The sequence below is a fragment of the Choristoneura fumiferana genome, chromosome 26, assembly GCF_025370935.1.
Source record: "Choristoneura fumiferana chromosome 26, NRCan_CFum_1, whole genome shotgun sequence".
Lineage (NCBI taxonomy): Eukaryota > Metazoa > Arthropoda > Insecta > Lepidoptera > Tortricidae > Choristoneura > Choristoneura fumiferana.
The window spans coordinates 10,249,286-10,275,624 of NC_133497.1; the positions used below are offsets into that span (position 1 = coordinate 10,249,286).

At 38.1% G+C, this 26,339-nt stretch overlaps 2 protein-coding genes and 1 long non-coding RNA gene across 3 annotated transcripts; 1 reads left to right on the forward strand and 2 right to left on the reverse strand.

Moving 5' to 3' along the window:
• The first annotated feature begins 7 nt into the window (after positions 1-7).
• On the forward strand, positions 8-3,268 carry LOC141442858 (uncharacterized). The gene is made up of 2 exons (XR_012452973.1): positions 8-772; positions 3,026-3,268. It is a non-coding gene; the product is annotated as an uncharacterized lncRNA (long non-coding RNA).
• A 5,235-nt stretch (positions 3,269-8,503) lies between these two features.
• On the reverse strand, positions 8,504-16,986 carry LOC141442960 (uncharacterized). The gene is made up of 6 exons (XM_074108170.1): positions 16,689-16,986; positions 15,142-15,672; positions 13,422-13,547; positions 12,004-12,126; positions 10,961-11,082; positions 8,504-10,067 (listed from the first exon to the last, which is right to left on the reverse strand). The coding sequence occupies exons 1-6, from the start codon at positions 16,806-16,808 to the stop codon at positions 9,989-9,991; spliced, it is 1,101 nt and encodes a 366-aa protein (XP_073964271.1). The 5' UTR covers positions 16,809-16,986; the 3' UTR covers positions 8,504-9,988.
• A 381-nt stretch (positions 16,987-17,367) lies between these two features.
• l(2)k09848 (WD repeat domain 74 lethal (2) k09848) lies at positions 17,368-26,067 on the reverse strand. The gene is given in 11 exon segments (XM_074108173.1): positions 17,368-17,627; positions 18,125-18,207; positions 18,210-18,284; positions 19,266-19,458; positions 21,149-21,241; positions 23,485-23,593; positions 23,596-23,664; positions 24,673-24,804; positions 24,807-24,891; positions 25,550-25,704; positions 25,875-26,067. Coding segments are annotated over 11 exon segments (1,302 nt in total). The 5' UTR covers positions 25,942-26,067; the 3' UTR covers positions 17,368-17,386.
• Between the last annotated feature and the right edge of the window lie 272 nt (positions 26,068-26,339).

Consider the following 26,339-nt stretch of genomic DNA (forward strand, 5'->3'; position numbering starts at 1 on the left):
TTAATAACTTATCAATAAGCTCTTGGTTTTTACACAATAAAACCCATCTACAAACAAAAGTAAAAAGGGAACTTTATGCTCAGTCACCAGCTTTAATATCAGCCACAGCGGAGCGTGCAAAAATATCTGACACGTCCTTCCGGCCCTAGAAATAGAGTCGTATCAGATATTTATGCACGCTTGTTGTGTCCGATATTGGTGCTGGTGACTGTTCCAGAGATACAGACATTTGTCATTCTGACAGTTTACAAAACCATTTTCCTCCATGAGAGTGAAACTTAGAATACCAACACCGGGGCGTTTGTTTGAACCAGTGACTTGTTGAGTTTGCAGATTAATTGTGTCTAGACCAGGTGGAGGTTCCATGTAAACCTCTTCCTTTAGGGTTCCATATAGGGCAGTCTTTATATCGAACTGTGCCATCTTTCATTTTACTCTTGCTGACAGTGACAGCGCCATTCTAATGGTATCATAGCGTACCGTTGCCGAAAACGTTTCGTCATGGTCTATCTCTTTCCCTTGGGTAGCCTTTTCACATAGTCGAGCTTTGTATAGTGTGGTCTCGCCAGCATTCTGCGTAATCTTGTTAACCCATTTACAACCAATCAACTTGTTAGCTGGACGTTCCACAATATTTTAGACTGTGTGTGATTTTATTAATTAAATTCGTTATCAAAATTACGAAATACCTTAACTTTAATCGACAAGACGGTTTTAAGTTGTCAAGTGGTTACCAGTGCTAAATATAGTTAAGGGCGTTTATACCTGCCGAGCTGGCAACGTTCATCATCATCATCCCAGCCTATATACGTCCCACTGCTGGGCACAGGCCTCCTCTCAGAACAAGAGGGCTTGGGCCATAGTTCCCACGCGGGCCCAGTGCGGATTGGGAACTTCACACACACCATTGAATTGCTTCACAGGTTTGTGCAGGTTTCCTCACGATGTTTTCCTTCACCGCAAAGCTCGTGGTAAATTTCAAATGTAATTCCGCACATGAATTTCGAAAAACTCAGAGGTGCGAGCCGGGGTTTGAACCCACGACCCTCTGCTTGAGAGGCGATAGGTCAAACCACTAGGCCACCACGGCTTCACGGCTGGCAACGTTGCATTTTTGTTAGTCTTTCTCGATTACTCCATAAAAATTGAATGAAAATTGAAAATGTGGCCAGAACTCTTCTTAATATATAAGTTAATGTGTCTACTGCAATAATTATTCGTTCTAGTTTTATTTTCTTTAAAAACCGGTTATAACCGGTCATATTGAAAGGTACTCTGTGCTGCTCGATCACACAAGCCCCACAGAAAAACTCACTCATCACCAACTCCTGTTGCAATGTCCATTTTGCACCATTTCACGCAATGTCTTTATGTTTACATGACCAAGACGTGCATTGCTTCAAATTTACTACATTTGCTTCACCGCCCGCCAAGATGGGCTTGAACAACAGTTTGTAAAGATTATCAGGTTGTTTAATGGCAGTAGCCGCAACACTTCCGTCCTTTTTATAAATGCGAAATCTTTGTTTTTGGTCCTTGAAAATCTTTTTGAGGTACAACACCCTCCGAGAACAAGTTTCTCTTCAGTTCAGGCACATAAGCACATGATATATAGTGGAATCATACCATTTACCGTCCAAGAACTTCATTATTTTAATTGTTCCTGAGATCCTGATACAGATATGCCAATGTCGCGCTTAGCGGCTAGCGGGTCCGCTTGTAGGAGAGAAAGTAAACAAAGAATTATCTGAAGACTCGATTTATTAAGTTGCTTACAAAAATAGGCTCTCCTACAGAACACGGCATGAGATTTCAGGGCGAAGGTTCGTACAAGTGGTTGGTTCAGGAATTACAGGCAGGCACTTCCCTGGCCCGGGTGTTCAGGTGGAGGTGGAGTAGCGGCTGGATGTGCTGATCGGAAGCCTCTTGAGCAGCCGGTGCGCTGGCCAGGTGGTTACTGGAGGTGCAGACGTTGAGAGGACGGAGGAAGAGTTCTACTCCGCAGGGAGTCGCCTGGAATATCCATCAGCTTCAGCAAGGGCTCCGTGAGGACAGTCCTTGCCAACCGCAGCAGCCCATTCCCAGCTCTGGGCATAGGAAAAGCCTGGTTCTTGCCGAGATGGTTCATTTTTGACACCTAATCGCACACAGCTGCATTCTGACTTGAAGTCCGAGAAATAATTCCGTCTATGTCATGTGGGCAGACGCCCCGCTGTCTAAGATCCATACTTCTTCATCTTCTTTGTTGTTGGCCTCAAGTTGAAGCTTTATTCCTCTGATACTTTAAGTCATGCTTATACGCACTACTTTGTTGTGGGCTAAAGCGACAATCACGAGCATAGTGACCCAGTTTCTTTACTGATCTTTTAGCCCCTTCTCCGTAGCTAGTGCTACGTACTGTTTCCTCTTGAGCTTTGAAACTTAAATCCTCATCTAGAAGTCGCGCCGTAAGGTTGTTTACCGTTTGTTTACTTGGTTCGACCGACAGCCAAGGTTGTCGCACCATGCGATAGCGCTCCGGCAAAGACCCCAGTATCTTGGTCACATTGCCATTTTTAAGATTGTTTCGCGTTTCGCTATATTATCTATTCTAGAAATGTGTTCGGCAATGCTATTTGAAATTTTCACTTTTTTGGTCATAGATCGAGTCTAATTCGACAAAAATGTCACTCGCCGTTTGACATGTTTCGATTAGACTTATTCGAGGCAATTACATGCTTTCCGTAATTACGTACATCGCCTTCGGGGCATCTTCCTTCCATTCTCATCGGTGCCAGCCGGCGCTAAGGAAGAGGTTATGTGATCGATTGATTTGATAGCCTCACCCACTTCAGCGGGTTTGATGCACCTTGACTCCGAAGCACTTTAATTTAATTGCACAGCTTTACTTAACTGTACACAAACCTGCGAAGCGATTCAATGGTGCGTGCGAAGTTCCCAATCCGCACTGGGCCCGCGTGGGAACTATGGCCCAAGCCCTCTTGTTCTGAGAGGAGGCCTGTGCCCAGCAGTGGGACGTATATAGGCTGGGATGATGATGATGATGATGACTTAACTGTGGTTTTTATATTTAAAATGAATAAAAACAAACTCGATGTAGCTGTAGCTACTGCGTGTATTGTTGGAAGCAAAGAGAGAGTTGCCACATACAAAAAATTATAAAATAAACATTAATGTTGCAATCCTTAAAATAGATTTCAACACTGATGTCTGGCTCATAGCCTGTTGTGATGTTGTTGTGCGAGCGAATAAAAGTACTTCAATAACAGTTTATTGTTTTATTAGCAGCAGAGATGCAACACAATGGCGTACGTAGAAAGTTGTCAAGTTGACTGATATGTCAGCGCGACAGACTGTTTATATCAAGAGTATCGAGACCACAGAGCACGCATTTTAAATACTTAACACAGCGGTTTAGAGCTACGTTTAGACGTAAAGAGGAACACACAAACTGACAGACTTTCAGACATTTACAACAATAGTGGGATCTTAATCACATAATCCTCGCCTGTCAACTTTATGATCGTTCCTCATTTCTACAACAGCTGTCACTCCTTGGCGTTCCGTTTCCCGTATCTGTTCCATCCCTCCTTGTAATTAATGATAATTCCTTATATATATTTAAAGCGCTATATACATTTCTATCTCATAACAATATAAAACTATAAGTATTATTATTTATCTTTTACCCTTCCTGATCTTTTCCAACCCATTTTTCTAAATTCCGATCCTTACGCATTTCCCTTATCTAATTCCGTTTCCCGTTTGGCTAAATGCGCCAAGAGCGCGAAGCTATATAAAAAAAAAAAACAATAGTGGGATTATGTATGAAAAAGCCGATTTGAACAAAAAAAACAACACCTGGGGTTGTTTCTGCGACTGCACGAAGAATATGTCTAAGTTAACGGAAAAACCACAGTGTATGAAGCTTAGCTCTTGTTACTCTGCGATAAATTCTAGAGAATGTAATTGGTTTTATACTTGCTTTGGAAAGTTATTTAACTAAATGTAAACAAACTTCAGCTGCCAGACTTGGTACATTCAGGGATTTTAAACATTTTACTTATCTATCATTGTAATACAAACTAGACTAGTGTATTTCAATACAGAAATGTAAATGTTTAGATAGTTTAATGGGGGAATTTCAATGTTTAAGACACCAATGAGGGCTATCGTTTTTTGTCTCACTAGATAGCGCACTGTTGCGTGAGGTTTTTAAGTATGGCTTTCAAAGTCTGTTATTACGGGCGTGAAAACAAAGTTTAGATTAAAATCGTATATAATACAGCTTAAAACCGTACCATAAAAATATCGAGCATGCCACAGTGTTCATAGTCCTCGTTTTGTTCGGAAAAAAGGAGGACAAAAGTTTTCCGAAAGACAAAACTGTCTCAAAACACAGGAAACGCATATTTGCCATAATTAATTTCAGATATTGCAAAATATTCACAAAATTATTCTAATTATAAATAAACCCGCGTAGCTCACCCAAAAACTATGAGATTTGACATTTCGGAGACCTCACGCTACACTAGCGCCTCTAGTGGCGAATTCATACGCGATAGCCCTCATTGACGTTGTTTTGTTTACATTTAGTTAAATACCTATCCGAACCAAGTATAGTTCATTGATGTGAACCATTATAATCATTGTACAGGTGTTAATTAAATAACTGAAAACCTCGACACAGCAACAACCCTTTTCATGTTAAGGTAATTTGTTGCATTTATTTTCAAATACATTAATTATTTAAAAAAAAATTCGTGTGTTTTGCTAAGTCAGTAATTCCACATGATTTCTAACTACATAACACTCGAAGTTGTCTTTTTTAGAAGAAAATGAAACTGACAGAAAAACGGCCACTATTAAATTATCTAAATAGTATGCAACGTCACTAAAACATTTAATTGGTGATGATTCGTAACTTTCAGAATGAGCACAGTAAAAAAAGGTATTTAAAAAATACATACAACCAACTTTAAGTATTCAAATCTACTCTAGATTCTGAAAAAAAAAACTACTTTCAAGTTTTCAGATATCTAATTAACAGCTTGTATAAAACATATGGCTCTTTCTAGCTTGTTAGCTAAATTGTTGCCATGTTCAACCTTTTACGACGAAATTGTCACGTTAACGAAGATAGTGGCGCCTTTTTAATGTCTATATTGTCACATTATCACACGTCACTCAGTTTTGCACGAATAATGTTTTATCCAATTCCTTCTTCTAGCATCCTATTGAAGGGCATTTTTACAAAAAAGTGTACCTTTTTTCTTCAATTTTTGGAAAAAATCGAGTCCCATAGTTTAAAAAAATGTCCCAAACCAAAATATCAGTTTTGTGACTTTTTTTTTTCATTATAATCGGTATGGGGCGTCACATAGCTGACTTATAAATTTTTCATGAGAAAATTAAATACCCTGTAGAACGAGGGTTTTCTGACAGCTAGCGCTAGATGGCACTTGTAGCTTCTACAATGGCGCCATCTAGGCATTTTGTTGGTCAGGAAAGTCTTATTAGTTTTAAAAGGTGGGCCCTGCAACACGAGCAAAAATTAAACCACAGCTTCCACTCTTCATCTTGAGCTAATTTAGTTCTACAACTGTTGAAAATAACTTGTATTATGATTTTTACTATAGTTAAAAGTTTGATTGGACAAGCACTGTGTTGCGAAATCCGCCATTTTGTTACGTGACAGGCGATGTCATTTAGGCTATTGGCTGCCGTACATTGAAAGTAAAATTTAATTTGTTTGGAATAAACATAATGATAAAATTACTTAATTTTTAAAAGTAGCAGAACCTGTGCTTTAATTATATGCTCCTGTTACGGGGCCCACCCGGTATAATATTTAAATTCTTATCGGTGTATCGTTTTTCCGAGAGATGGCGTTGTCAATTGGATTTTGTGGGTGGGCGTTGGTATTTTTATGTCTATTTTTTTTGGTTTGGAAAATATAGTTATGTTATGATTATGAATGTACAGTCGTGCTTTCAGAGTAATACCAGCGTGGTGTTGAAAAACGTTGTTTGAATAGTATTAATTTTTTATACATAAATACAGAATATTTTATCCCGTGTCTGATCGAAGAAAAGTAAAACTGTAAAGTGAACTACACTAAACTCCGTTTATTTTAAGGTTTGAATTAACGGTCAAATTGCAACGTTTCTCGGTATTTCGAACACAAATGGACTAAAAATACCTACATGTACATTTATTAGCGGTGTTTATTATGTTTTTATTATCGAAGTTAACACAATTTTAAATAGTTTCGCTGTTTAATTTAAAAACGTGTGCAAATTTTAACGTTAAGTTTCAAATGTTAAAATAAATGGAGTATATTTTAATTTGCTACAAAAAAGCGCATTTAGAAACGTCTAATATTAACCGGCTATTTACCGGCCCTGATAATACCGACATGGAAATACAGACCCGATTTTTCGTGTACACGCCGATAGAAAATCATGTCAGTTTCACATGAGTGTACTCGTAGATTGGCCACTAAAAAAATATATCCAAATTTTTTTTTTTAGATTATGGTTGTTTTGGTGTGATAGTGGATTTTAAGAAACGTACCTAATGGAAAATAATAAAATATAATCTGAAATGTTTAAGTAACTAAGTATTATTGTTGTAATTATACCATATTTTTTTTGTTTTAATGATTTTAATAATTTCCCTGTGTTTAGAGCTATTTTTTACAGAACGACTGCATTCGAACTGCAACGTTTTAATCTCATCTAAAATGCAGTTTTACATGCAGTTTAGAACATTGGCACATTGCAGTTGTAACATTTAACATTTGAAGGGTCCACGGAGACGGAAAGAACGTGTCTAGTCACTTAATTAACTTTTTAAGTTATAGCGGTTTGAGAGAGTCATCACGAACAATTACAGTTGGTTACAAATCAACGCACGTAAAAAGAGCTCCTGGCGATATACCTGCGCAGTGAGCGAAATACGGACCAAATTGGCGGCGGAGCAGCGGGGGACGCGGGAGGGGGCGTAGGGGCGCGCGCGGCCGTCACGCCATTGGCTTGTTAGTTGACAGATGCGCAAACGTATCCCCTCCACTAGCCACCCAGAGCTCTTTCTACGTGCGTTGACTTGTACCATTCATTTAAAAGTTAAAATATATATGTTATATTGTTTTCAGATTGTTTAATTAAATGGTAAGTCATAGTACTTTGTGAGCTACATTTTGAGATTAAAATCTCAATTTTAAAAGAGGTGACAAGGCATTTTCTTTCCGTGGAGCCTTCATTTGGACGTGGGTTTTAAATTTTGAAATTTCGGTTATGGTTACACATATATATATATAGGTTTCTGTCAAGCACTTTAGTTTTCTAGTCAAAGAATTAAATAAACTTCTATTGAAGTAAATGAAAAAAACTTCCCGTTTCTACCTTCAAAGAATACCACATAATAATATAATTTATATTGGTGTGGGTGTTCAATGCATTTTTAATAATTTCTCCAGTGTTTTTAAAGTTCCTCCACTTGCACTACGTTTTAATAAAACACTAAGAAAACTTAACATATTTATTGCCTGTTATTTATAATAATATTAGAAAATCACTGCTGATTTTAAATAAGTTGTAAAACTTATAAACATAGGATATGTCTAGTTAAATATATTTGTTTCAGTTATTGACATAAAATAAAAAGTAAAATTATAATAGTTGTTTTATTTCTTAGCTATTCATTTGTACAATAATAGGTAAAAAGGGGTTTTTAAACATTCGTTCGTTCGTCGTTTTAGCCTATATACGTCCCACTGCTGGGCACAGGCCTCCTCTCAGAACAAGAGGGCTTGGGCCATAGTTCCCACGCGGGCCCAGTGCGGATTGGGAACTTCGCACGCACCATTGAATCGCTTCGCAGGTTTGTGCAGGTTTCCTCACGATGTTTTCCTTCACCGCAAAGCTCGTGGTAAAATTCAAATGTAATTCCGCACATGAATTTCGAAAAACTCAGAGGTGCGAGCCGGGGTTCGAACCCACGACCCTCTGCTTGAGAGGCGATAGGTCAAACCACTAGGCCACCACGGCTTTTAAACATTGCATAAATTAATTATAAAATAAATATACATTGTTCGTTACAATTATTTTAAGATTTGTATTTTTTTATAATTTAAACTTAATTCTAATATCACATGTTATAATACTTACAACACAATATTCGAGATTCTACTTTCGTAATACCGCTCTTAAGAAATAAAATTATAAAATTAAATATGTATGAATAAAAAATCTAAGTGATGACAAATCAAATGGTCAGAATAATACAAAGCGAGTCAGACTTGTATACAATACAATACAATACAAAGACTCTTTATAGACGACCAGATGGCCTAGTGGTTAGAGAACCTGACTACGAAGCTAGAGGTCCCGGGTTCGATTCCCGTGTCGGGGCAGATATTTGTATGAAAAATACGAATGTTTGTTCTCGGGTCTTGGTGTTAATATGTATTTAAGTATGTATCTATATAATTATATTTATCCGTTGCTAAGTACCCATAACACAAGCTTTGCTAAGCTTACTTTGGGACTAGGTCAATTGGTGTGAATTGTCCCGTGATATTTATTTATTTATTTATTTATTTATTGTACACCAGACATAGTAAGCGATACAGAAAACAAATTATTAAAATTACAAGGTGAGCAATAGGCGGCCTTATCGCTTAAGAGCGATCTCTTCCAGGCAACCTTTATACTGAATACTGAAAGCTCCGTATGAATCTAAAAGTAGGCAAATAAGTCTGTTTTAAATAGTATTCCTATAGTGTTGTGAAAAACGCTAATTTCGAGGCTTAGGGGCTGTTTCACCATCCATTGATTAGTGGTAACTCGCGGTTAGGTGTGTTGCCGTCTCTATTTGTTTTGTTCGAATAGGCGGAGACGGCATCACATTTAACCGTCGGTTAACGCTAATCAATGGATGGTGAAACAGCCCCTTAAAGACTCGAACCCTAAAGACTCTAGGCTTAACGACTCAAAGGTCGCAAAGACGGTATCTTTCATCCATGCGCATAAAATAAGCCAATTTAATTGTCAAATATAGTCGAGTCTTTATGACTCTGGAGTCTTAAGAGCTCGAGTCTTTAAGCCTCAAAAATGAGCGTTATCCACAACTCTAAACTCCAATTCAATAGAATCTGACAATCCTGTAGACACTTCCAGCCTACTAATATAAACACCGGGCTGCCTAAGGCTTTGTGATGTGACTATTATTCTTTTTTGATTCCTTTTAGATGATAATTGCAACAACAGGGACATATATAATCAAGTGTGCCCACGATAGGGTGTCTTAAATATGTAGAAAATTGACAGATTCTATTGAATTGTACTTTAATTCCTATGAAAAACAATGTTACCCAATTGGGAAGTTTCTTGGGTATAACAATTTTTTTTTTGTTTAATTGGGTACCTTAAGTTCTTCAAATGTCGCCGTACAACGACACATGCATACGTACACACACACGTACGTACGTACAGCGACATTTGACAACTGACAGCTGTCAATCCGACCTCTTTTTTTTTAAATCAAACAGACCAATGCACAAAACCTAATAATCTCACTAAACATGTGGTTTGCCGAAATAAACTTTCAATTTATTTTTACATAAAAACGGAAAGTAAAAAACAAAACTGTCTCTAGGAGTGAGCTACATTATAAGTCTACTATCGATAGTAGTACATTGTGCCTTAAGGGCGGTAAATAAGGAATTACGAACGAGAGTCTATTAGATGTTGGGTTTCATGACAAGCAACATTAAGGTCGAGGGTTTTATTTGGGGGGTTGCAACCAAGGTAGCCTGCATGTTACGACACTGTTTACGAGCAAGTGTGATGAAAAAAATATAACATGGACCACCCTAGAAAACTTGAGGTACCCAATTGACAAAAAAATAATTCGTGTCCAATATTTTGTAATGGTACTATATTCTAAATGTATGGTGATTACTGTTATGTCTGTAGGTACGGAGTTACGCGATTTTCTTCCGGCAGATCGTGTGAGGTTCCGGCGGCAAGCCGTGGATGCGTTGAACGTGACGCGCCACGTTTCTGTAAAATAATATTGAAGTTTTATTATATTGGAAATAAATATTGAAGTTACAGCAAGGAAAACATCTTAAGGGCGTTTACACCTGCTGAGCTGGCAACGTTGCATTTTTGTTAGTTTTTCTCGATTATTCCATAAAAATTGAATGAAAAATAAAAATGTGATCTGATAGAACTCTTCTTAATATTTCTACTCCAATAACCGTTAATAAACATTAATTCGTTTTAAAAGAATGTAAAATTCTAACACGAATAATTATTATAATTATTGGAGTAGACACATTAACTTATATATTAACAATAGTTTTAACAGACCACATTTTTAATTTTCTTGAAATAATCGAGAAACTATCGATTGGGTTAGCATTATTTCGTCTAAAAAGCAGCTGGTCAAACCGTCTTTTTTAATAGTCTCGCACTCTTTGGCTCATTCAGCCAGCACTGGCCGGCAGCATTATGCCAGCATGGAGGCTTGGAGGTAAGTATTAAATATCTCAATCTCCTTTTTTACCAGTTCGTGAATACAAAGGATCGCCATTCGATTTTTAAATTTACTTACATCCCTAAAGATGTAAATCGAATTTACAACACGGATTTCAAGTTAAATTTTACTTACGTTACTTTCAGATCTTAAGTGATGAAAAAATTTTTTTTTTTTTTTATTCGTCTGGATGGCAAACGAGCACGTGGGTCTCCTGATGGTAAGAGATCACCACCACCATCACCACATTTTATTAGTATATTATTATAGAAAATATATTAGGCTCTTTCCAAAAACCGATGTGCAATCTTTATGGCCGGGTACTGTAGACCAGCTGCTTTTTAAACGAAATGATACTATACCGGTAATTGGTGTCAAGTGTCCCGTGTTATTATTTATGTATGTCTGTGTGTACCTGCGTCGTGCGAAGCTGTTGTCGCACAGCGCGCATTGGAAGCTGTAGCGCGGCGCGCGATGCCGGGCTGCATGGATCCGCATGAGCGTTACCGACTTGAAGCGAGCCGGGCACTGCGCGCACTGCAAACGACAATATTAATACAACCTGATTAACACACATTGGACGAAAATGTCTACGACCGAACATTCTGTTAAGGCAGTTAATGAGTCAGACTCCACGACTGTCTCCTGAGTCAAACTCAACCACAGCTCGCGAGTCCTCTGCCTGTCGTTGACTTTTAAGGTTTAAGATCATTTAGGGGCTGTTTCACCATCCATTGATAGTGTTAACTGGCGGTTAGGTGTGTTGCCGTCTCTATTTGTTTTGTTCGAATAGACGGAGACGGCATCACATTTAACCGTCGGTTGACGTTAATCAATGGATGGTGAAACAGCCCCTAAATCTCATAAAGAATTGTACAATTCACTTACATGAGACAAACATAAATCATTCACATAAATTTGTTATAAGTGCACAAATACTTTGTTACTATTACTATCAAGAACAACCTTTTGAATGGGGGCTATCGCGTATGAATTCGCCGCTAGAGGCGCTAGTGTAGCGTGAGGTCTCCGAAATGTCAAATCTCATAGTTTTTGGGTGAGCTACGCGGGTTTATTTATAATTAGAATAATTTTGAGAATATTTTGCAATGTCTGAAATTAATTATGGCAAATATGCGTTCCGGGGCAATGAATGTCTGTGTTTTGAGATAGTTTTGTCTTTCGGAAACCTTTGTCCTCCCTTTTTTTCCGAACAAAACGGGGACTATGCAACACTGTGGCATGCTCGATATTTTTATGGTACGGTTTTAAGGTGTTTAAATATGATTTTAATCTAAACTTTGTTTTCACGCCCGTAATAACAGACTCTGAAAGCCACACTTAAAAACCTCACGCAACAGTGCGCCATCTAGTGAGACAAAAAACGATAGCCCTCATTAACTCAACGAACAGCCTCGCTGTGTCTGCCCCGCTCGCTCGTCCCGCCGTCCCGCTCACCTGTACGGTCTTCTCCGGCAGGTGTATGGCGACGTGTTGTAGGTAGCTGCTTTTCCGGTGGAAGCCGGCGCCGCACTCGCCGCACACGTACGGCTTCTCGCCCGTATGGAGACGCTCGTGGATCTGCAGACAGACATACATGTCTACTATACTTGGTTTGGATAGGTGTTTAACTAAATGTAAACATAAAGAATATTTTTAACAAAAAAGTAAAACCGACTCCAAAAAAATAAAAAAATAACAAAAAATGGAACCGACTACAAAACCCTTGAAAATATTTTTCTAGGTAGGTACGTACTAGCTCGTCCCATTTTTTGTTATTTTTTTGGAGTCGGTTTTACTTTTTTGTTAAAAATTTTCTTTATTTCTCACTTTTTACGGAGTTCTGAGGTAACAAACATTAAAAAAAAAAAAATGCAACCGAATTGATAACCTCCTCCTTTTTTTTGAAGTCGGTTAAAAACAAGAGGGCTTGGGCCATAGTTCCCACGCGGGCCCAGTGCGGATTGGGAACTTCGCACGCACCATTGAATCGCTTCGCAGGTTTGTGCAGGTTTCCTCACGATGTTTTCCTTCACCGCAAAGCTCGTGCCCTCTTGTTCTGAGAGGCCTGTGCCCAGCAGTGGGACGTATATAGGCTGGGATGATGATGATGATGATGATGAAACAAAACAATGTCAATTGATATAAGATTTTAACGTCGAAGCTGTCCAATTAGAAATCATTATAAGATACACACAGGGTTTGATGTAGTTTGCGAGGTAGGTTTGGGAGGTGTGTTTTTCTTGTCAATAAATGTTGGTGAGTTTGAGTTTGAGTTTGATATCTTAAATATTGAAATTCCCCCATTAAACTGTCCAAACATTTGGATTTCTGTGTTGAAATATACTAGTCTAGTTTTTATTACAATGATAGATAAGTAAAATGTTTAAAATCCTTGAATGTACCAAATCTGGCAGCTGAACGTTTGTTTACTTTTTTGAATCAATATCATCATCATCACATTTTGTTTTTATTAATTTAGCGTGCCGTATTGTTTCGCGATCATTCTTGATTATTTAAAAATCCAAAAACGGTGTGAAAATTATTATTCTGAAACTGAAACGGCCCGAGTTTTCGGGCCGTTTCAGTTTCAGGATAATAAATGTTGTTTCAGTCTTGCTCAAAATAGTATGTAAACTTTTTATTGTACAAAAAAAAAACAATTGACAAAACTTTGAGATACTTGTGCAAAGGCGGACTTATCCCTTTAAGGGATCTCTACCAGTCAACCTTTGAGCGGATGAGAGGAGCAATCAGTTACGGACCGACAGAGAGTAAGTTTAAGAGTCAAATCATGCTAGTGGTCCTATACTAATTAAAATATATATACATTTCGCGGTTTTTTCCCTTTGACACATCTCAAGTTATCGACCGACCTTGACTTGCTCAGCGTTGGAGGCGCGGTAGTCGCAGTAAGAACACTTGTCAGTCTTCTCGTAGCCGTGCTTGGCGCGACAGTGCATCAGCAGCAGCCGTCGCGTTATGAACTTCTTACCGCAGTGCTGTAAGTCAAGATGGATTACATCATTAATTTTTTTTTTTTTTTCTTTCGTCCGGTGAGCGGTTTAGTTCCAAAGGAATGCCGAAAAAGTTTGAGGCTTACGGCATAGATGTCGCTAGCGTCGCTGCTTAAGTGACTTAGTAAGAAACACAAGCTGAGATATGAGGTGCACAGGGAAATTTCGTGTCGGTACCGTTGACCATCAGTGGTGTAGCGGTATAGCACGCGTTACGGATAACCGAGGACCTGGGTTCGATTCCCAGTGATGGTCTTATTTTTTCTGTTTTTCCTGTGCATCTTATATGTAATGATAAATATCTGTAAAAGTAAAATTTGGAATTGAAATAAAAAATACAAAAAGATTCCAAAAAACCAATCTTAATTAATTTTTACGTCTCATTTTGCATGTTTCGTTCAAAGTGTCACTAACACAAAATAAACAAAACGGAACTACGCGTGGAACTATGGCCCAAGCCCTCTTGTTCTGAGAGGAGGCCTGTGCCCAGCAGTGGGACGTATATAGGCTGGGATGGAAATATCACGGGACAATTCACACCAATTTGCTGGTGGTAGGACCTTGTGCAAGGTCCGCCCAGATTGCTACCACCATCTTGCGTGCTAATCCTGCCGTGAAACAGCAGAGCTTGCACTGTTGTGTTTCGGCGTGGAGAGTAAGACAGCCGGTGAAATTACTGGCACTTGAGGTATCCCATCTTAAGCCTCTAGGTTGGCAACGCATCTGCAATACCCTCGTGTTGCAGATGTTTATGGGCGGTGGTGATCTCTTACCATCAGGAGACCCACTTGCTCGTTTGCCATCCAGTCGAATAATTATAAAAAAATTGACTTAGTCCCAAAGTAAACTTAGCAAAGCTTGTGTTATGGGTACTAAGCAATGGATAAACTATACTTAAATACATACTAAACACCCAAGACCCGAGAACAAACATTCATATTTTTCATACAAATATCTGCCCTGACACGGGAATCAAACCCGGGACCTCAAGCTTCGTAGTCAGGTTCTCTGACCACTAGGCCATCTGGTTGTGGAAAATGAAACGAGTGACCATGGTATGAAACAAAAATGAAGTAATCACTTGAGGGAACTGTGTGATTAGGTACTACAGTGACCATGGTTATAATATTTTTTAAGGACTATTCAAATAGCTTTCCTAAGTAGTTTTAGAAAGCTTTCCTTATTCATTCCAGACAGCTTCTTTTCAGGACTATTTATGGTTTCTGATTTTATAAATGACAATGCTAGTTATAGGTAAAGTAATTTGCCATTTATATTGTACTGTTGCCTGCGACTCAGTCTGCGTAGTATTTGTTTATCTCTATCCCTATCTTTATACTGAATTTCATCTAATTTGGTTCAGTGGTTTAGACGTGATTGAGTAAAAAACATCCAAACATCTTCACAAACTTTCACATTTATAATATTAATAAGATGATGTTCTATCAAACTTAATAATTTTAACCAACTTCAAAAAAAAAGGAGGTTCCATGTTCTACTGTATGTATCAAGTTTTTTTACATGTGTTGACCCATTTAAATTTTGTTATATTTTTTCTACTAATTAAATGATATCTTACCTCGCAAACTACATCAAACCCTGTGTGTATCTTATAATGATTTCTAATTGACAGCTTCGACGTTAAAATCTTATGACAGTATTCACATTCTATCTCTTCTTTGACTTTTTCGCTGTCCTCTTTTTTCTTACTTCTCTTTTTGACCTCTTTTATTTTCTTTACATTGCTTCTCTTGCCATTGTCTGCTTTTATTTCTTTATCAAAAATATCACTTGTACTAATATCTTCTACTTTAGTTTCATACTCCATATGATCATCATCCTCTTTAGGAGCATCTATTTCAGATTGTAATGCATTTAATGTTATATTGTCATCATAATCTTTGAAATCATCATCTATATATTCTGATATATCTATAGATAAATCCGATTTGTATTCGGCTTCTAGTTTAACACCATAAAGTTTGTTGTTGAGTCGTTCTTTCAAAGTAGCTTGGGCTTGTTCACATTTTTTTCTAAATTTAATTGTTTGGTTTATAATATTGATGCAATTGCGGCATATTTTCTGCGGTAAAGAGTCATTAATTTGTACCTGAAATTAAAATAGTGTTTTAAAAATTTTGTTTGTTTTTTGTGTATTTTTCTTAAACACATATTGCATCATTCTATTATAGGTTCTGTAATATGGTTATCTCGAAAAGTGACATCCTATAATGTAGGGGTACAGTTGCATATATTAATATCTGCCACAACGGAGTGTGTTAATTATCTGACATATCAGATGGGCCCCAGAAATAGAATTGTATCAGACATTATGCATGTTTTGTTGTGTCAGATATTATTGCTGGTGACTGTACAGGCTTAGCCTAGTGTAAAAGTGATACACATTTAATAATATTTGATCCAGTAACTTTTGAGCAGTATACAACTCCATAATTAATAAATATGTTTTCTGTTATTCATCATCTCAGCCTATTATACGTACTGCTGGCACAGGCCTAATCTCAGAACAAGAGGATTTTCTGTAATTAGCTTAGTTATACTGTTTAAATATATATTTTTTTAATTGAGAAAAAGGGTCACAGTATGGTTATTTACTTTTTGTTATTGATTTTTTTTATAGCCATTTAATGTTGTTTGAGAAAGACATTTGACTACAAATCTTGGGTCCCAGGTTCAATCCCTAGTTAAGCTGCTGCTGTTGATAAAATTGTTTAATTTACTTGCTACTTTTGCTTATAAGTAAGTTTAAGTTATATAGGTAGGTACACTTACAAAAAGTGCCTTGGTAGTACCTAAAGTAAAGTAAAGTAAAAATCTTTATTTGTAAACAAAAGAATGCTACACATACAACACATACAGTACTAATACAAGTTTTACCACTGCAACTCTACAAACGCACAAAACAACGATAGGAAAAAAAGTTGTGGCAGATAATATTGGTCCTAATAAAATTGTTTGTACTAGTTAGTAAAAAATAATATGCTTATATACATATCAGTACAAATATTTTTTGACGAGAAACATGTAGTAGGTATGTAAAGTTTTTCGAGCAATAACTAAAGGCTTTATTTGTGCCATATGCTTGATAATTTATGTATCACTTACTTTGATCCCTGTAGCTATAAAAATAACGTTTGTATAGTGAGCACTGTGCTGTGATTGCAAAAATATAGGATTCAAAGACGCAACACCAAGACACGTCCTGCAGCAATTCCAGTGGCCCATATTTAAATCTTGTTAAATAAAGAACACTTTAAAAGTATTTAAAATACTACTTTAACTCATAACAAGGCGAAAGGTTCAATGTTTCACAAATAAAAAGCGAAATTATCGCAAAAATCCAACGAAGCACCGAAGGCCTATTTTTTTGTTTTCTTTTCATGTAGCTGACAGCTCAATTGGTGTACCTTTCCTTGCTCGCTATTGGTTTAAATTGCAGAAGCGTTTTTCAATGTTTAACATTAATACTTTTTTTAATTAAAGATGGAAAGTGTAAGCAAAGCTTAACAGTCTAAGGCGACATCTATTGTCGAGTAGCGTGATTGATTCTAGTACCAAATTAAAGTCATAGATGGCGTAGCAAAAACGTTTTGTGCTTATTTTGTACACGAAATACTAGATGGTGCTGCAGAATTTATTCATAAAACGGACATACGGACTGATACAAATACCTAATTATTAAAAATACTACTTGTATATAGTCATATTTTTAAATGTTTAATGTATTGTGTTTTATTGCTTATTGTTATAAATAAAAATATATCACTTGAATAAAAATCACAAAATCTTCAAATTCATTTATTCTAAGCATTATGAAACACGCTTTTCGCCTTCTTCGCTTTCTTCTTCTTCTCCATCCTTCTTTTCTGCTTCTCCGTACTTCTCAACAACTTCTTGATGGCATCTTCCTTGTCTTCTTCAGTTTCGGCTGTTACTTCGTCAGATAGAGGGTCGTCCAGGTCTACGGTGCTGCCTTCTAGCGACGGCTTCATCTTCTTGGCTTTCGTCGCGACTGGGGGCATCTTTTTCTTTTTAGGTACATCACTAAAAAATAAATATATATTCTACAGGATGTCCCACGGCTATGAAACACGGAGGGAAAGTATCTTAAATATTGTAGATAGACAATTTTACTGAACGGAGAGATTTTTGAATAATCGCCTGTCTGAACCGGGAATCGAACCCACGAATTGATAAAAAAAATACCTGTAATTTTATGACACCGATCTAAAGTTTTAATCGGAAGGATAATTTTTTTCGCAAGTAACATAGCCAAGGCTCGGAACCGGTTTATAAAATAGCGGTAAATACCGGTTTATTTCGGTTTAACTATAACCTAAATAAACCGGTTTATTCGACGAGTGACAGCTGGCCGGCCGGCGGCGAGCGGCGACGTTTAAACCTGTGCCGGAATAAACCGGTTTTTATTGTTCTAAACCGGTTAACCTGACTAGAACTTTATGGAAATGTTCCCTTAAAAACCGGTTTAAAAATAACGGTTTGGAAATTTAACCGGTATCCTAGCCTTGAACATAGCTCACCCCACAGTCTCCATATTATCAAACAGCTGGTCTAGGTCATCGCCCGCTTCTTCCTCCTCCTTGACCTCCTCCTCTTTAACCTCGGCCCCCCCGCGGCGAGCAGCGGGGTGGCGCCCTCTGTCTGCAGCAGCACGCAGGACAGCTTCGATGTCAGATATTGCTACAACAAGCAAACCATTTACAAATTAGATAGATAGAACCACGGACATGTTAAACACAATAAATGATTGAAAATACAAACTGACGGGATGAGAGTGAGAAGAGAGAAAAAAATACAAAAAGATTCCAATAAAACAATCTTACAATAAATGATATTGATTGAGAGAGAGAGAGAGAGAGAGACATTTATTTACACATACTCGATAATAATAAAAAAAAAAACATCGAATAGTATAAATTGGGGCCCACTCAGCATAATGTTGTGGCAAGCTACAACGCTGTTTTTCAGTGGGACCCATTTTGGACCCAGATTGATTGATTGACCATAGTACCCAAATAATGGACAGCTTTATAATTCAATGCTTTATAGAATATAGCTCACCATTCATGAACTTTACTTGTTATGTTATGATCTTCAATTATCTGAGCATTTATTAGTAAAATAACCTAACCAATAAAAATTTGGAAAACCATTGTCACTTCAAAGTTCAATATCTCAAAAACGGCTGAACCGATTTTGATAAAACATGTCTAAGAACCATCGCTAGAAAACCTGCTTTAAAAAAACCGCATTCAAATCGGTTCAGCCGTTTAAGAGGTACGGTGCCACAGACAGACACACACAGAGACACACATGGCGCTCAAACTTATAACACCCTCCTTTTGCGTCGGGGGTTAAAAAAAAAGTAGGATCCGTTTCTTAAAATTTGGGTAAACGGAAAAAAAACATTATTGGTTCTTCTCCTTTTTCACAAAAAAGTGTACCGTTTAAAAAAAAATATGGTTTTTCCTACTCAGAATTAAGAACAATCGATTTAGATAGTTTAAAAAAACGTCCCAAACAAAGTTGACAGTTTTGTGACTTTTTTTTTCATACACTCGGTATGTGCGTCACAAAACTGACTCAAAAATTGTATGAAAAAAATTAAATACATTTTGAAAGAAATGGTACACTTTTTTTATAACGCCCGCCGTTAGTTACCTTGTACAGCAATTCCTTGGTTTTATAGCAGTGCACCCTCAGATGGCGGTCGAGACTGGCGCTGACGAGCATCCCGTGGGCAGCCGCAACGCAGGCGACGGCGCCGGCGCTGCCCTTGAAACCCTTGTCCAGCCGGGACACTCTAAAGTCCGCCGCGTGAAGCTGCCCGCGACCGAAGCCTACAAACACCTGCCTGGAATGGAAACACAGAATTTATATAAATAATAATCTAAAACATAACATATATATAAAACAAAGTCGTGTTAGTTACAACATTTACAACTCAAGAACGGCTAGACCAATTTTTATGATTTTTGTGTTTTTGGATTTGTCTTCGTAAGGAATAGGATAATAATTATTAAAAATATTGGAAAATTGACGAAAAAATAAAATAAAAGGAAAAATCATTTTCCCATACAAAATGTACATGGGTTTCGTAACTGTCCGTTATAGACCACATAATAAAATAAATAAATAAATAATAAATATCACGGGACAATTCACACCAATTGACCTAGTCCCAAAGTAAGCTTAGCAAAGCTTGTGTTATGGGTACTAAGCAACGGATAAATATAGTATAGATAGATACACTTTAATACATAAGTAAACACCCAAGAGCCGAGAACAAACATTCGTATTTTTCATACAAATATCTGCCCCGACACGGGAATCGAACCCGGGACCTCAAGCTTCGTAGTCAGGTTCTCTAACCACTAGGCCATCTGGTCGTCTAAAACCACATCCCCACACACTTACAATAACTTAGTTATTTTATATTTGCCTAGAAAAATATTCACTAATAATAATTGTTTTTTTTTATTCGACTGGATGGCAAACGAGCAAGTGGGTCTCTTATGTTAAGAGATCACCACCGCCCATAAACACCTACCAGGGGTATTGCAGATGCGTTGCCAACCTAGAGACCTAAGATGGGATACCTCAAGCGCCAGTAATTTCACCGGCTGTCTTACTCCCCACGCCGAAACACAACAGTGCAAGCACTGCTGCTTCACGGCAGGATTAGCGAGCAAGACGGTGGTAGCAATCCGGGCGGACCTTGCACAAGGTCCTAACACCTGCATAACAACGTTGGTCGATGGTTTGGAAACATAATTGGATCCGCTAGATGGCGCTGTTACATACAACCGTATGTTAATGTCATCTTGACAATAGATCTGAATTTTGTATCCGTTTCATTTATAATATTTAGTGTGCTATAGCAAAAATTCTTTTTTAAAACCAACTTCAATTTAATAAAAATGCTTTTTCCTTTTACGCTCAAATTTAATTTGGAAATATCTCGATAAATTTTATAAACGATTTTTGAACTGCCGCTGATGGCTTGAACCCTGTAGCTTTTTAATGGCATTAATTATTCATTAGGTAGAAACCAGCTAGAGTGCACTCTGTTTTTAACTCGATACCTACTCTTTGGCTAATGTCAATCATCCGTGCCCCGAAAGTCCCGGGGTATGTTCATAAAGAACACATTCTTCACACATCTGTGGTGGAAATACAGCCTCATAATCGAGCATTTCTAAAAAAGTTTGTACATTTGATTTGCGACTCCGATTTGGGTAAAAATTTGCAGGTAGATAGAGTGAACGATACTGAGTTTAAACAACATAGTCTCCCGAAATGTCCCAATTAATTTGTATGAAAAGTTCCTTTTTTGTTACCGCAAATCCATAGAGTTTTGGTAACAAAAAAGGAAATTTCCTATGTTATTACGACTCAGTATCGTTCACTCTACATACCTGCAATTTATTATAAATCAAATGTACAAACTTTTTTAGAAATGCTCAATCAGGTTCTGTAACCGCTTGGCTATTTGGTCGAAATCTATGTATATAAATCTATTTAAATAAGAACAGTAAGCCGACCGCGAGTCGAAGCCGGGCGCGATGCAGGTGGCGGCCATTTTGTCCAGCTGGATGTTGCACACGGGCCGCCGCTGCGCACGAGTGTCGTATAGTCTGAAAAAAAAAGCACAAACTTTCTAATCGACGGTTAAATAATAGAAAGCCTGGGTGGAATTATATATTTATTTTATTCAAAAACCAACAGCTTAAATTAGCTATTACAGGTGGATTACAAAACATGTAAATGCAAAGCCTATATAAGGTTTCCACAGATTAGCACAAAAAAAATGGAAAACAAAAGCGACAAAAAATTTGACCATTTAAATTAGACACGACTAAATCATGGACTGAGGAGTAGTTTTGTGATAAACGCTCATTTCGAGGATTAAAGACTCGAGGCTTAACTACTCATAGGCCGCAAAGAAGGTTTCTTTTCTTTTTTTTTATTCGACTGGATGGCAAACGAGCAAGTGGATCTCCTGATGGTAAGAGATCACCACCGCCCATAAACATCGGCAACACCAGGGGTATTGCAGATGCGTTGCCAACCTAGAGGCCTAGGATGGGATACCTCAATTATTATTATTATTATTGTTAGCCTATTCTGTCCCACTGCTGAGCAAAGGCCTCCCCCCAATATATCCACTGCTCTCTGTGCCCTGCATACAAGGGCCAGTCCCTCAAGAAGAAGTCCAGTTCATCCCGCCATCGCCGTCTAGATCTGCCAGGTCGCCTTTTCGAGTTGGTGGGCATCCACTCGTTGGTTATCTTGGCCCAAAGCTCGTCTGGCATGCGGCACACATGGCCAGCCCAGTCTCACTTCAGCTTAGACGCCGATCGACCTACATCAGTGATTTGGGTCATGGAGCGCAGGGCGGTGTTCCGGATCCGATCGACGAGTTTTAAACCTAGCATGCCTGGGATACCTCAAATGCCAGTAATTTCACCGGCTGCCTTACTCTCCACGCCGAAACACAACAGTGCAAGCACTGCTGCTCCACGGCAGGATTAGCGAGCAAGATGGTGGTAGCAATCCGGGCGGACCTTGCACGAGGTCCTACCACCTGCAAAACCTTCACCTTCTTGCATCCATACCACCCATACGCATAAAATAAGCCAATTTGATTCTCAAATATAGTCGAGTCTATAAGACACTGAAGTCTTAAGGGTTCGAGTCTCGCTATGCCTCTAAATGAGCGTTAGCCACAACTCTGAATTAAATAATAATAATAAAAGTAAGTAAAAGATGACTCTGAAGCGTTTTCGATATTACCACAGAATAAGTAATAGTACAGGTACAGAAGGTTCTCTCTTTTGATGTTGACGAAAGCCGCCATTTTATATGCCTACGTAATTTTTATTAGCAAAATCACCGCGCACCACCAAGCAACATTGAACTCTAGTGCTGCGCGCGAAGGTCGTTATTATTCAGCACCAACGTTTTGGTTTAGGATAGGGTTGTAAATCAATAAAAAATAATACTCGCATATAACTTAAGAGTAAATTCGGACAAATACTTAGTTTTGTAGCATTTTTAAATTGACGCGCCTACGATCTCCGACGGTCATTGTACAGTCACCAGCACCAATATCTGACACAACAAGCGTGCATAAATATCTTATACGACTCTATTTCTAGGGCCGGAAGGACGTGTCAGATAATTTTGCACGCTCCGCTGTGGCAGATATTAATGCTGGTGACTGTACAAGGTCGCGTGCCGAATGCGTCGTCGGCTGCCTCAAAGGTTTTGTACGCCCGCATTGGGCATTGGTAAATCGTGAATTACCTATCTGTTCTTTGTCACACTCGCACTTAATATGGTTTCGAACAGAATAGGGTTAGTTAGTGTAATGTTATGTACAGAATATGAATATACAAATAAAATAAATATGAATGCAATATTTTTTTGCACTCATTGTGAACCAGTTTCACGAAAATCACGCAGCTACACGTAGCGTTACGCGGCGCGACTAGTTCGAGCGAGAGCGTGCGTGCCGGGCGGTGCTCATAGCCCTAGTGAGTTAACCCACGCCGGCGTGGACTGTTTTGATACTTACAGAATCGCACCTATATCGCGGAGTGCGCCGCGCCCGATATTACTAGAGTGACTCGAGTCACAAAATCCGACTCGAGTGGCATCACTATAGGCTATAGGTGCCACTAGCTAATAGTTATAGTTATCTTTGTAAGTCTTTACTAACATAGAATTTAAGCATTTATTTTACACACTAACCAAAATACTTATACTTATATAGATGATTGTAAAAATTATCTGAAATAAAAATTTATTATTATTATTATTATTATTACTAGTACCGCCCGGCTCAGTGCCCTCCAAAGTTTGTGATTCATCCCACCTGATGTATCCATAGCGGGAGCACACGGCAGCGAGATGGCCGCCCTCCCCGGGCAGGAAGGTCAGGTCGGTCACCCAGAGCGGTTGCCGCAGCTGCAGCCAGTCGTGCGGAGGTTCTTAGCGCTGAAGACAGGCTCGGGCTCCCCCAGACGGTACATTTTGAGGTCGTTCTCTTCACCACCTGGAAGTTCATATGTAAATTGCATTATATCCTATTTCTTGCTTTAAAATTTCAAATTCGAGGTTCATTCAAGTATTACATCAGCAGGTTTATTTAAAAAAAATTTTTAGAGTACCTCCCAACCTCCCATAAACGTAAAGTGGGGGTGATTTTTTTTTCTCATCCAACCTTGTAGTGTGGGGTATCGTTAGATAGGTGTTTTAAAACCATTGGGGGGTTGCTAAAACGATTTGTCGATTCAGTGATATGTTTGCAAAATATTCAACTTTAAAGTGCAAATTTTCATTAAAATCGAGCGTCCCCCCCCCTCTAAAATCTAAACCGGTGGGTGGAAAAATTTGTAAAAATTCAGGATGGTAGTAAGTATATCAAACTTACAAGGAAAACTATAATGGTTAAATTTAAGGTACAAAATATACCTAAACATGAAACTACCGTGGGACTCACTCATATTAAATGATATTGTAATGGATAACTCACGTCTTAACGGGTGTGCGTGTTGCGGCAGCCGCCGAGTCGCGTGCTCCTGAGAAGAAGAGCTACGAAATAGCCCGAAACATGTCGAGCTAAACTCGGTTTAAGACGTGAGTTATCCGTTACAATATCATTTAAATATATCTAAACTTGGAATATTGGAATATTGACACCTACATGTTCTCGTAATTTGTTTCATGTTTTTTTCCACTCTCTCTCTTTTGCAGGTGGTAGGACCTTGTGCAAGGTCCGCCCGGATTGCTACCACCATCTTGCTCGCTAATCCTGCCGTGAAGCAGCAGTGCTTGCACTGTTGTGTTTCGGCGTGGAGAGTAAGACAGCCGGTGAAATTACTGGCACTTGAGGTATCCCATGGTATCCCATCTTAGGCCTTTAGGTTGGCAACGCATCTGCAATCCCCCTGGTGTTGCGAGTGTCTATGGGCAGTGGTGATCTCTTACCATCAGGAGACCCACTTGATCGTTTGCCATCCAGTCGAATAAAATAAAAAAAAACTGTTAAATTAGAAATTACCTGTAGCAAACACCTCATCCTCCCCGCACACTCTCATGCGATCCAGCTTGCCCCCCGTGTCGATCAGAACCTCGTTCTTCTTGCTCCATATCTTGACGACTCCGCCAGACAGAGCGGACACGAGCCTCCGGTGGCAGCGCCCAACCCCACCACGTGACCTTTCCCAAAGTCAGCAGTGTATGACCGAGGGAACAACCCATCTGTTGTGTATTGCTGGATCTGAAATTATTTAAATATAACTAGACTTTATTTAGCAGTTGAAGTTGAATTCAATTATTACATTCGAAATTTAGCACAAGTTTTATGGTAAAGGAGAACATTGTGAGGAAGCCAGCACAAATCAAAAAAAAGACACAAATCAGCACAAAAGAAAGACTAAAAACACAAGTGCAGTGATGCACACGCATCAGCTCTAAGAGGTGCTAGTGTATTATTTAAATAATAATAATAATAATAAATTGACTGCCGCAATATACAGTACCGAATCTGCAAGTTTTTTTTTTTTTTAGTTGTGCCATTAAATGCATAAAATTTAAATTAGCCTTCTATAAATAACGTATTTTGTTTATTTTTTTATATATAAGAGGGGCAAACGAGCATGCGGGTAACCTGATGGGAAGCAATCACCGCTGCCCAGGATACCTGTCAACACGGAGGGGTATCATAGGTCCGTTGATAAGTTCGCTTTTTAAAGATCCCTCAGTTAGTTAGTTTGTAGTTTCAATACTGTACCATGTCAGTCGAAATCTGCGAAGCAATGCTATAGGGTGTGTCTAGATATCTAGATAAAAAATGCAATCTTAATTCATTCTCAAGCAAGAAATAACCTCTTTTTACCCAACTACGGCTAAATAAAGAGTTCTATGTTTTGTTTTACCTCTTGATTCTGTTTTCCTATCAATATTTCTGTTTGTTCCTTGTTGCCCCATTCCATGCACGTAATGCCTTCATGTTTCTGCAGAGATTTAATATCTACAAGGTTTTCTATGCATTTCTTGTTGTTTTTCGTTACATTTGTGTGGTATTTTACATCTGGAAAAGATTTCAGTAGTTCAGTAATTATAATGGAATTAAATAATGTTTCAGTAGTAAAATAATGGAATTAAATAAGTCGTGGAGTAAAAAACTGCGATACTTCATTTACGGCCGGAAAACTCGAACATGCCGATATACTTTGTTTTGAATATTGTGAAGCTACTTACGCTTGAATGAGCCGATTTTTGTACCGACGAATATATCTAGTTCTTTATCCTCCTGTTTTATTTGCATTTTTGAGTATTTACATCTAGTTTAGCTTTAATTAAACTTTTTAATAATCTCCACGACTCCGCGTTGATCACAACACGTGAGAATGTTATGAAAATTTGACGTTTGACTTTGACGTTAACTTTTTTAATAATTTGACAACTCCTAGATACCATAGCAGTAAAACCACTTCCCATCGGAAGTCGCATCTCTAGTCTTTTAAATTTAATGTTTCATTTACCATAGTAATATTTTAAATATTAATGCATAAATATATAACTAAAGTGTGGAACACTGCTTACAGTACAGCATGCATGAAATGAATTCATTATTATGGCTTATGATTAATAAACCCTTTTTTTGGGTAATTTTACTAATGGCAATATTAAATAACGCTCCGTTACACGGGATATGTTAATATA

Coding starts and splice junctions, on each gene's coding strand:
- LOC141442960 (XM_074108170.1), bottom strand. CDS start 16,808: ATGGGCCACTGGAATTGCTGCAGGACGTGTCTTGGTGTTGCGTCTTTG. Junction 13,548..15,141: donor GGTTTGATGTAGTTTGCGAG/GTAAGATATCAT, acceptor CTTGACTTACAG/CACTGCGGTAAGAAGTTCAT. Junction 12,127..13,421: donor CCAACGCTGAGCAAGTCAAG/GTCGGTCGATAA, acceptor GTCTGTCTGCAG/ATCCACGAGCGTCTCCATAC.